We start from the raw sequence: 12,600 nt of genomic DNA on the forward strand, positions 1-12,600 counted from the left end.
CGACACTGTAAAATAACAGCAGACAGTTGAAATGTCACGACCTACCGATGCTACAAAACCATGTGTTTTTTTTACTTTTATTTATCGAATGCCAGACAGTCACAGTCGTGAAATACATACAAAAAAGTATTCTCTCTCTTTTTATAACAAATTAACTTAGACGAACAACCCCCCCACCCCATCCACCCTTCCCCCTTCCCCCCTCCCTTGGTAACTTATGATTAAGTATATCAGAGAAAATATTTCACAAACCACAAGGAAAGAAAGAAAATGCACACATACAAAAAACAAAAAAACACATATAACTACACAGAAAATACCAAATTACAATACAAAAATAAAGTGCTAGTGCTGATCATTATACAGTAGATCTTAGTATTGATTGTAGTGGATGCTTGCTCCTCAATCATCAAAACAAATTTGTTGTTCTGGAGTGTCTTAGAGGGAACAGTCTTTTGGGGGGCCGCTGGCACCAGTGGGTAAGTTTGTGCATGGCCATGCAATGAGTTTTTACAGAGAAACTTCCCGAGCTGGTAGCTCATCTAAATATTTAAGTAATGGTCTCCAATGAGTATAAAACCTGTCAGAAGAACCTCTAAGTGAGAACTTGATTTTCTCCAATCTCAGAAGACCTAAGATGTCATGTAACCAGACCTTGGTTGATGGTGGTTGAGATGATTTCCATAGCAACAGAATTCTTTTACGGGCAATAAGAGGCAAAAGCAATAACGTTGTTTTGGATGCTTGTGGTGCGAAGGTTGTCTGGAGGTTTACCAAAAATAGCGATATGTGGGGTTGGAGTTAAATTTATGCTTAATATGTCGGAGATTGTTTTGAAGAATCGTTCCCAGAATTCAGACAACTTAGGGCATGTCCAAAACATATGGGTAAGATTGCATGGGGTCTGTGAACATCTACTGCATTTATCATCAACTTTGTCCGGGTAAAGCTTTGATAGTTTTTCTTTACTGTAGTGTAGTCTGTGAAAGACTTTAAACTGTATTAATGAGAGTCTGGCACAACTGGATGACGAGTTAATGGCCCATATTGCTCCCTCCCAGAAAGTCTCAGAGAAGCTCAGTTGGAGTTCTGACTCCCAATTCATCTTGATCTTATGTAGAATGGATTCACTGGTTGGGGATAGTAAGTTATAAAAATAGGAGACGTGGCCCTTTGACAGGGTCTTGGCTTTAAGAGCCAAGTCCATTCCGTTGGGAGTCGGTATCTGTGGAAATGAAGTCGTGTGCGTTTTCGCAAAGTGTCGCAGCTGAAAGTACCGGAAAAAATCAGATTTATTAAGATAAAAGTTAGAAATGAATTGGTCAAAACTCGCAAAAATATCATTAATGTATAAGTCACCCAGACTACGAAGGCCCTTATTTTCTAGAGCATAAAAACGTGGGTCGGTCTTTGCTGGAGCGAACAAATGGTTATTGCAGATCGGAGTTGCTAGCGGGGGGGTGAGCCAACCGAAGTGGCGTCTTATTTGTGTCCAAATTTTTAGTGTTCCAACAACAACTGGATTGGAGGAGAGACTTGACGGGGATAAGTGCAAGGTACTGCATGTTAAAGCTCGTAGCGACAAGGAGCAAGAAGCCGCTTCACTTTGGCACCAACTGGTTTGAGGGGACGTACACCAGGATAACATTTTATGCATGTTGGATGCACAATAGTAGCCCATTAGATTGGGCAAACCCAAGCCCCCAGCTGATCTATCCCTATAGAGAAGTGAGCGACTAGCTCTTGGTCGTTTGCCAGCCCAGATGAAAGTTGAGATAATGTCGTTAATAGCCATGAAAAATGACTTGGGAAGAAAAATGGGCAAACATTGAAAAACATACAGATATCTCGGTAATACATTCATTTTTATAATTTGAATCCTACCAGCTAGGGACAGCGGCAAGTAGTTCCATCTTTGTAGATCGGACTTGACCGTCGTTAATACAGTAAAATTTTGTTCTCGTATTGTTCGCAAGGATCGTGTAATTGCAATGCCAAGATAATTAAATCCTGTATTGGCTAATTTAAAGGGTATAGTCGTTGGTGGTATGTCTATGGCCAGTTGGTTGATTCGGAAATATTCGCTTTTGGATATGTTGAGCTTATATCCAGAGATTTGACCAAAGGAGTTTAATACTGTCAGAATGCGTGGGATATTTAATAAGGGATCGCTAACATAAAGGAGCAGATCATCTGCATATAACGACACTTGATGTTTTATACCCCATCTGTCAATCCCTCTGAATCCCTCCACCATTTTTAGAGCTACTGAGAGTGGTTCAATCGCTAGCGCAAATAATAATGGGGATAACGGGGACCCCTGTCTTGTTCCCCGAAAAAGTGGGAACGGAGCAGAGCGTTGGTTGTTTGTGCAGACCGAGGCCCCGGGAGAGGAGTAGAGTAATCTGACCCACGAAATAAAATTATTGTCAAAACCAAACTGTCTCAGGGAGAAAAGGAGATAGGCCCACTCCACCCTGTCGAAGGCCTTCTCGGCGTCGAGAGATATTATGGCCTCTGGGACGTTAGAGGAAGATGGAGAGAGGATGACACCGAAGCCTTCTTATGTTGGAGTATGAGTGTCTTCCCCTTATAAATCCCGTCTGGTCTTCTGAGATGATCAAAGGCATAACGGATTCTAGTCGCCGAGCTAGGATTTTTGCGAGTATTTTAACATCTACCGGAAGGAGTGATATTGGTCGATAAGATGCGCAGCTCAGTGGGTCCTTACCCTTTTTAAAAATTAGGGAGATGGAAGCTTGCATAAGTGTGGGTGGCAGGGTACCTTGTTCGAATGAGTGATTAAACATTTCTAGTAATAGTGGAGCTAATTGATCTGAGAATTTTTTTATAGAATTCGACCGGGTAACCGTCTGGGCCTGGTGATTTACCACTGTTCATTGATTGTATTGCTTCTTTAATGTCTGAGAGCGTAAGAGCGGCATCTAATTTAAAATTATTCTCGGGTGAAACTTTAGGTAAGTCCATCTTTTCAAAAAAGTTATTCAGGTGGCTTTCATCTGAGAGGGATTCGGAGGTATAAAACTGGGAGAAAAAAGATCTAAAAGTGCTATTTATTTTGTCTGGGTCCGAAGTTATTGAGCCCGAATCATCGGTTATCTGAGTAATTTGATTTGATGCTGTTTTTGCCTTTAGTTGCTGTGCCAGGAGACGACCAGCTTTGTCACCATGCTCGTATATTAGCCCCCGGGAGCGAAGGAGAAGTTGTTCAGCTTCAGAAGTGAGAAGGAGATCGAGCTCTGTTTGGAGTCTTATTCTTTCTTTATACAAATCGGGTGTATTTGTGGCTGAGAGGGAATTATCCACATCAGCGATGGCTTCTTCTAGCTCTTTTTGCCGTGATCTGCGTGATTTATTTGCATGAGACGTGAACGAGATCATTTTACCCCTTATGTAGGCTTTTAGAGTGTCCCATAAGATGGACGGAGAAGTTTCATTATTTTTATTGGTTTCACAGAAAAAAGTAATCGATTCAGAAATAAGCTCACAAAAGTTGGCCTCTGCCAATAAGAGAGGATTTAGTCTCCAATATCTAACTTTCTTTGGCTTCATGCTAAAATGAAGGTCTAAGATTACTGTAGCATGGCCAGATACTGTTATGGGTAAATACTGGGTGGAGACAATCTCCGGGATGAGATTTTTATCTACCAAAAAGTAGTCTATGCGCGAGAATGAACGATGTGCATGAGAGAAAAAGGAGTACTGTTCCACGGAGGGATGTGGAAAAACGCCAAGGATCAACGAGTCCGTATTGATTCATAAAGGTGGAAAAAGCCTGGGACATTTTCACAGATGTAGTTGATCGCGAGGTGGACCTGTCCAATGTCGGATCGATTACGCAGTTCATGTCTCCTCCCATTATTAAAAGGTGGGAATCTAAATTTGGGATGAGAGTAAACAGTGAGCTCACAAATTTATGGTCGTCCCAGTTAGGAGCATAGACTGATACTAGGATTACCTGTTTTTCATATAGCGTACCTGTGACAATGACGTAGCGACCGTTTGTATCTGTAATTATTTTATCTGAGGTGAAGTGAACATTTTTCCGGATTAATATGGCTGTGCCCCTTGTTTTTACATTGAAATGAGAGTGAAAAGTTTGGTCAATCCAAGGCCTATTTAGTTTCCTATGGTCAGAGTTGCATAAATGCGTTTCCTGGAGAAACATTATGTCAGCATTCAGATTTTTAACGTGTGTCAAAACGTTTGTACGTTTAATTGCAGCGTTTAGCCCGCCAGTGTTTAATGAAATTATCCTCACAGCCTGACCACCAGTGGCGCCCCCCTTGGTTATATTAGCCATGATTCGCTGTCCAGCAGTAATATTGTCAGGTCGGTCTCGAGGAGCAAGCAGCAACCAGTGGGTGGAATCCTCTGTACACAAACAGCACAATGTAAAATGAATGCACACAAAACACAAAACTCAAAACAAACGAAATCAAGTAAAGGCGTTTCCCCCCATCCCGTTTCCCTTACCCCAATCATCAAATCTAAACCCCAACATAGTCATACACAGTCATACTTCCCTTTCTGCGTCTTCTCTCCTTTACTTGTCTCAGCTTTTGCAGCTTAAATGATCAGTTAGAACCCCCATATTAATGAACGTGAACCCCAAACACATTTTCATGACACTTATACAGTATTATTTGAGTGCCCAGAGTGATTCAGAAGTATCCTAATAAAGTAATGAAAACAAAAACAAAATGAAAAAAGATCATTTCTGAGGTAGAAATAAAGTGCAGGGCATTGGTCACTTAAAGTTGAACATTACCTGAACAGTGATGTTGGTCTCCTTTTCCTTATAATAACAGTTTTTAGTTATGTAACATATTTCCAACCTTTTTCTAACTTAAAATATGAGATATAATGATATGAAATGAGGTAGCACCAAGGCTAGGATAGCCCAGCAGCTGGGCTAAATGGTAAACATCAGGCCTGGGCCCTAGCCCGTCTGATTGGTCCTCAAGTCCCTTTAAACTAAACTAAATAGTTGACTCAAAAATGTCGTCCTTGAAAGTGCTTGGGCTTTCCAGGCTCCCGTCTTCATTGAAAGACTGAAAGCGAAATCAGCTCCTCTTGTGAGAAAATTAAATTAGCATTACTCACATTAGCCACGGGAGAAACAGCCATTAAGCTAAGCTAATCAGGTATCGGGGGCTGTTGGTATTTGGCCGCAAAGGTGGTGGCTTCCTCGGGTGATGAAAATCTCTTCTTCGCGCCGGTCTCCAGAGTAATCTGTAAGCGGGCCGGGAAGAGAAGCGTCGGCCGGAGTGCCAGGTTGTAGAGGTCGGCCATCACCGCCCGGTACTTAGCTCGTTCCTCGGCGACTTCAGGCGTGTAGTCCTCAAAGATCTGGATTGGTGACCCTCGGTACTGGAGCTTCCCTCGCTGCTTACGAGCTTCTCGGATGATCGACTCCTTGATCTGGTAGCGATGGAGGTTGTGGTTTAGCGGTGAGCGCTCTGTGGGCCCGGTCCAGTTCTGGAGGAGACTGAAGGATCTGGTCGCCGAGTACTTCAGCCAGGAGGTCGGCAAAGAAGTTCGTGGGCCTGGGTCCTTCAATTGACTCTGGGAGGCCAATTATCCCGATGTTGTTTCTGCGGCTGCGGCTTTCGAGATCGATAGTCTTAGCTGTTAGCTTGGTGTTGCTATTTGCTAATGCTACACACCTCTCCTCCAGGGCTTGGATTCGTTGAGCCTGCATTTCAGCGTGCGATTCCAGTGAGTCCATTCGCTGACCGTGCTCTGTAATCGTTGTCTGTATTCTGTCGAGCCTTGACTCCAGGGTCGCGAATGTAGTTTTGAAGTCGGCGGCAATGCTAGCTCTCTGCTATGCTAGTTAGCGCCGTGCTATCATCGGTCGGAGAGGCGGTCGCCCCGGCTTCTGTTTCCGTCATTATAGGATCTTTTTTTCTTCCTCGGCATTCGTCTAAATAGTTTAGGGCTTGGATGCAAGCTCTTTCAGTCTTAGTCGGGTGGGGTTTTTGACGAAAATATAAGTTTTCAAGTTATCGCTGCGGGAGACTGAGACAGCGCTGTCTTGACATTCAAACCGGAAGTCCACTAAAACCATGTGTTTTTTAAATATGAATACATTATTATACAATATAGAATAGGTCTTTGTCATTGTCACATGTACTAAAAATATAAAAACTATTGAGTACTAATGTTACTAGTTCTAATAGAGGCATAGACATAAAAATCATGGACCCATATATTTTACAAACTTTATTTATTCAAACACAAAATACAAAATTATACCCCCCGCCCCCTCTATGATACATCACATCATGTTCCAGAAGATAAAAGTATCAAACCACGTTAAAATGCACCAGAATACAGGGGATTCTACTCACTTTCACTCAAGGCGCCGCTCAGCAGGACGAGGACCAGCGTCCCGGGTCCTAACCAATACATGGAGGTGAGAACAGAACCCGGCTAAAGGTACGTGTCCACAGGGGCGATTTTAAACGCGAGTGGACGCGCCGCTGCCCAGTATCGCACGCTTGTTGGGCTGCCACTAGTGATGTTACCCGCGATACCTCTGCTTCGGAGTAGTGATGTAACTTCCGAAACGGACGTGCCGGCTCTGAAGTCCCGGATCGAAACGTTTCGAAACGATGTGCCGAACAGCGCTTCTGAGACGCCCATGTCACGTGACTGTAGTTCAGTGATTGAAGGAACGCCTCTATGGTTCGAAACGGCTATCGCCGAGTTTCGACAGGTGCCATGGTTTGCAGTGCTATTGGTTCAATTAACAATCTCAAAAGCTTAAAAACCATGCAGAAACACAAGTTCTTTGAGGGTTTTCGTGGTTGGAGTTTGAGACATAGTTTGAGAGATAGTTTGAGTTTGAGAGAGAGTTTGATAGTTTGGGAGAGAGAATTAGTGAGTATATAATGTTAGATATTAGTATTATTATTAGATATTGTAATTAGTAATATAGCCTATTGTTAGATATTAGTATTATATTATACTTTATTGTTAGATAAGATCAGAGGCTTAGGTATGGAAGTCCCACCCAAGAGAACACGATCTGTGGTGTGGGAGCATTTCACACTGGAAACCCCAAATAAGGTGAGGTGTATGATTTGTAATAGGCAGCTTGCCTATTGCAATAATACATCCTCAATGATGCGCCACCTGAGATGCACTCATCCTGGAGTTCTAACCCCCGAGATGCAGACACGTATGGGCAGGCCTGCCCTTAAACTCATTCAAGATGTTGAAACAAGATGGAATAGTACATATGACATGCTACAACGTTTATATGACGAAAGAAAGACGGTGGCTGCTTCCCTGTCCTGTCTGACTACAGACCAAGCACCTCTGAACAACTATGAATGTGAGGTCATTTCTGAGTGCTTGGATCTTCTTCGACCATTCAAATTGGAACTGTGGAGCTGTCCGAGGAGGAAAGAGTCTCTGCATCAAAGCTTATTCCACTCTACCGAATGATCCAACATAACGTCAACGACAAAATGAGGGGCTCAACACACAATCCGACTCTTGAAATGGGTAGGCTATGTTGCAATAACATCAATGCCAGATGTGACCATGCATATCATTATGTTAAATGTTATAATTAATGCTTGTGTTTCTTTGGTACATTAGGCACTCTGCTAAGAGATGGGATCCAAACCAGATGTGGCACCTATGAAACGTCCACCTTGTTAACCTTTGCCACATTGCTGGACCCACGTTTTAAATCCATTGCATTTGGAAACCCAAAGAAGGCCCATGAAGCAGAACAGAAACTTATTTGTGAGTGTGCTTCGTTGATACGTGCTGCTACATTAACACCTGGTGAGTACTGTTTTTATTTCTGTGTACTGCATGATGTAGCATAATGTAAAGAGTAATATGTAAGATATGTACTGTAAAGTAATTGCTGTTTTGCATTCAAAATAGACCCACAAGCTTCATCCTCAGGCTCACAAACATCACCTACACCATCGGCATCAACATCAGCAGCATCAACATCCCCATCAGCAGAGAGTTTGTGGGATCTGTTTGACAGTCGAGTGAACCAAACTCATATTGTGCAAAGTGCAACTTCGGATGCAACTGTGGAAGTGAAAAATTATTTAAGAGATCCTTTTATTCCAAGACGGGCAGATCCTTTGAAATACTGGAAGAGCGACGTGCTGTCTTTTGTTACTGATTTAACGTGACTGTCGAAATGTAAATCAGAATCCATAATAACCCCAAGGTTTCTGGCTTTGTTTGAGGTTTTCAGGGACAGAGAGTGAAGGTGTTGAATTACTTTAAACCTTTCTTTTTTAGCACCAAAAACAATTATCTCAGCTTTGTCCTCATTTAGTTGTAGGAAGTTTTGGCACATCCAGTCTTTGACTTGCTCAATGCACTGGCACAGAAGATCTATGGGGCGATAGTCGTTTGGTGATAGTGCTACATAGATTTGGGTGGTGAAATCCTCCCGTTTCTTCATAGCTTCATTATTGCTACTTAGCTGGGTTCTAGCATGCTCCTGTCCACTGTTTTGAGTCAGTGCTAGAGTGGTGTTGTTCCCACAAAGTCCATTCACTTCTACATTCACTTTTTAAATAATGTTTCTATTGCACTAATTTAATATGCAGTCATTCCAACCAATCAAAGAGCTTTAAGCTGCATGTTCACTCACTGTCGGGAGAGTCTGCCGGGCTAAAGACCTCCATCTCAGCAGACTCTAATCCAGCACTGACATGCTGTACCCATAAGCCTCGGCTGCGCCGATACATAACAAAGCCAATCACCGCCACCATCACCACCGCCGCCACCGCACCAATGACGGACAGAGCTGGTATCCAATGACTTCTCCCTCCATCCTTGTCTCCTACATCCTCGCTACCTTCCATCCCTTCGCGTGGCCCTGTGTGACCTACGGAGGAGACAGGCATGACATCATCATCGTCAAACCAACACACCCCATACGGAACAGGTCATATTCAATAGTTGACCAAATATTTACGGAAATAGTCAATTTGATTTAAACAGCAATATAGAATATAAACACACACAGACATCATGCACAGCGAGTTATGTCCTCTTTAAAGATAGGACTTTATAAACTCGTACAGTTAATACTCTCATAATATCGCCCAGCTCTCTGCTCCGTTTGTTTTGTTTTAACCAATGGTCCTAATACGACATCGTGGTCTTGAGGAACGCAAAATAAATAAATAAATGAAAAAGTGAATATTCCTACTAGACATGGTAAAGTACTGAATGATCTTAAATACACTTCTTCTGTGTTCTCTGAATACCAGAAGTCTATCTGAAGGACCTGGAAGGACCGGGTCTTCAGACTCACCCGGGTTCCTGACCCTCAGACCCACCCGGGTTCCTGACCCTCAGACTCACCCGGGTTCCTGACCATCAGACTCACCTGGGTTTGTTACCATCAGCTTGATGGTGTTGAAGATGTCCGGGGCGTTCCTCCTTCGGCGCCGGCCGTTCTCCAGGCCGAGCCCACATTGGAAGGTTCCGGTGTCGTTCAGGGTGCCGTTCTCCAGGCCGAGCCGACATTGGAAGGTTCCGGTGTCGTTCAGGGTGCCGTTCTTCAGGCCGAGCCGACATTGGAAGGTTCCGGTGTCGTTCAGGGTGACGTTCTTCAGAACCACTGAGGCGTCTCCATCCTTCATCTTTAGATCCTCCAGCATCACCCGGCCATAGTAAGTTTCCTGGTAATGCTTGCCTGCTTGGTGTTTGTTCCGGTAGAAGAAGACGTACTCTTCCTCGGGGAGACCTGTTCTGCTCCACGCCACCATCACAACCTCGGCGTTCGGTGGGCCGCGACACGTAAGAGTGACGTCTTTTCCGATCTCCACCGTTACGTCTGAACACAAACCAGACAATAGAAACACGTCACATCGTGGATCGACGCTGTAAAATAACAGCAGACAGTTGAAATGTCACGACCTAAAAACTATTTAGCACTAATGTTACTAGTTCTAATAGAGACATAGCAGCATACACACTCAGTTATCCATAGCCAGTCTCACACAGTTAAAACAGTACATACATGCATACCAACAGACGTATGGACATAGTTAGCAGACCACACAAGAGTATAGGTTGGGAACAGTTCATCCAATACAGCCATGTACACTGATGTTATTGTTCTGTGGTAGCATTGAGGATGGTTACTGCAGTTAAACTGTGTTTGAGTCTGTTAGTCCTGGTGCTCAGTGGGCCTGGTTAAAAACGTGGGCTCCGTCAGGATGAGCCTTCATCTGTTTGTCTACAGTGGAGTGCAGGTGAGCTAATGCTGCGCTAACGGTGAGCTAACGGTGAGCTAACGGTGAGCTAACGTTAGCATCAGCCTAGCTAATAAAAGTATCAAACCACGTTCAAATGCACCAGAATACAGGGGATTCTACTCACTTTCACTCAAGGCGCCGCTCAGCAGGACGAGGACCAGCGTCCCGGGTCCTAACCAATACATGGAGGTGAGAACAGAACCCGGTAGAGATGGGACGTTTGACACCGACTCCGGGCAGGCTGGTTCTTCTTCTTCTTCTTCTTTGGTGTTTATTGGCGGTTGGCAAACCAACTTACGTGTGCATTACCGCCACCAACTGGACTGGAGTGTGGATCAGTAGATTGGCAGACCAAAATAAATTAAAAACAAACAAACAAAGCAAATATACCAAAAAAAAACAAAACAAAAAAAAAACACAGAAACTAAATAACAAAACTAAATAATGTTAGAATTATATCCTCTCCATTAGGCCTGTATCTATCAGATATGTCCTCAAATGCTTGAGCATACTGTCAGCCTTTGTTCCTAGCAGGTTCTCCATACTAAATACCCCCATGGATTTCTCTGCAGCTGCTGCCAATATTCTTCTTTCTTCCTCGTACCCTCTACAGTCCAGCAGCACATGTTGGACAGATTCAGTCTGCTGACATTGGTCACATTGGCCATCCGGATGCTTTCCTATTTTTTGTAATGTACCGTTCAGTCCTGTGTGCCCTATCCTAAGTCGTGTGATGACTGCTTCCTCCCTGCGGCTCCTGCCCCTCCTTCTTCCCAACCCAACCTGTTTCTGTATGTTATAGAGGTGTCTTCCTGTGTCTTGGATGTCCCAGTATTCTTGCCATACTTTCCCCAAATGTTTCTTGATTATTGATTTACCCTCTGCCCTACATAATGGAATTACTGTATCTACCGTGAGTGATCTGAGTGATTGTTTGGCCAGCATGTCAACTTCCTCATTTCCTTCTATCCCTACATGGGCAGGAACCCAAATGAAGCAAACTGTCATGCCCTTGTTGTGCATTCTGAGAAGTAGATTATGTATTTGATATATGAGATCTTGTCTACACGATTTCATGGTTTTGATGCTTGTAAGTGCTGCCCAACTGTCAGACGCTATTAGTGTATTGTTATGGTTGTTTTCCTCTATCCACTCCAAGCCTAAAATGATAGCTACAAGCTCAACTGTATACACTGATAAATGGTCCGTGGTTCTTTTCTTGATGTGTATTTTGTATTGTGGAATGAAAACTGCAGCTCCTGTTCTACCAGTATCTGGGTCTTTTGACCCATCAGTATAGATTACCGTCTTGTCTGAAATATGTTGCTCCAGATAGCTTTCAGCTACCCTTCCCGCCGAAACATGCCTTTTTCTTTTCTTCAACTGTTGCTGTATATCAAAGTTTACTGATGGTGTTATGTATAACCAGGGAGGAGTACATGAATGTGGGACTGTCGGACTGAACTGTATATGCTCTAAACCTGCTTGTACTGCTTTTATATTTCCAATCCACCCAAAACTCATAATATTGGATTTATTGTGTTCCCAGCAGTCCTCCAGGATGGTTTTAGCAGGATGTGATGTCCTATGCCCTTGTAAATTTATCCAGTATGCCAACAGAAGTTTGGTTCTCCTGATCCGTAATGGTTGCTCCCCCATTTCCACCTGTATGGCTGCTGCTGGAGAGGATTTAAAAGCTCCACTACATGTTCTCAGTCCCTGTGTTTGCTGCACATCCAGCTTTTTCAGATGACTATCCGCTGCTGCTAGATAGCCTAAACACCCATAATCAAGTGTTGCTCTCATAATTGCATGATAGATATTTAACAGAGACGCTCTGGTTGCACCCCAGTCTCTTCCTGACAGGCATCTTAAGAGGTTATTGACTCTCTTGCACTTATCCCTCACCTTGTCAATGTGCTGTCTCCATGTTAATTTTTCATCCATCCACATTCCAAGCAATCTGGCAACTCTGACCTGCTCAATTTTTTGACCATATAACTTCAAAGAAGCCTCTTTGTGGCGACCAGAAAAACATATACATTGTGTCTTTGCAACAGAAAACTTAAAGCCCCACTCATCTGCCCACTGCTCCACTGTTGCAATTGCTCTCTGCAGTTTCTTCTGTATATATGCAAGATTCCGGCCCCTTGTCCATAATGCCCCGTCATCTGCATACAATGATTTGCCTATACCTTGCTCAACCTGCTCAAAAATATCATTAATCATAACATTAAAAAGGATTGGGCTGCAGACACTTCCCTGAGGCGTTCCATTCTCTACGCGATATGTTTTAGAATATTCTGTGCCCACCTTA

General features: G+C 43.4%; 2 protein-coding genes across 4 annotated transcripts in view; both read right to left on the reverse strand.

Moving 5' to 3' along the window:
• The window catches only part of LOC311009290 (uncharacterized protein), a 77,151-nt gene extending 70,568 nt beyond the window's left edge, over window positions 1–6,583 (reverse strand). For 2 of the 3 annotated variants that reach the window (XM_084003367.1, XM_084003366.1), the window contains exon 1: window positions 6,378–6,575. In XM_084003367.1, the coding sequence (XP_083859493.1) occupies window positions 6,378–6,438 (61 nt within the window). In that variant the 5' untranslated portion in view covers window positions 6,439–6,575. Of the gene's footprint in view, window positions 1–6,377 lie in introns of all 3 variants that reach the window. The other variant, XM_084003368.1, reaches the window with a different exon arrangement.
• Window positions 6,584–8,497: 1,914 nt separating this feature from the next.
• LOC311009288 (uncharacterized protein) lies at window positions 8,498–10,561 on the reverse strand. Its single transcript, XM_084003362.1, has 3 exons — window positions 10,408–10,561; window positions 9,410–9,859; window positions 8,498–8,902 (listed from the first exon to the last, which is right to left on the reverse strand). Exons 1-3 carry the CDS (start codon window positions 10,466–10,468, stop codon window positions 8,658–8,660), a joined length of 756 nt encoding a protein of 251 aa, XP_083859488.1. The 5' UTR covers window positions 10,469–10,561; the 3' UTR covers window positions 8,498–8,657.
• Window positions 10,562–12,600: the final 2,039 nt, after the last annotated feature.

This window comes from Eutrigla gurnardus, assembly GCF_963514095.1.
Source record: "Eutrigla gurnardus genome assembly, chromosome: 23".
Lineage (NCBI taxonomy): Eukaryota > Metazoa > Chordata > Actinopteri > Perciformes > Triglidae > Eutrigla > Eutrigla gurnardus.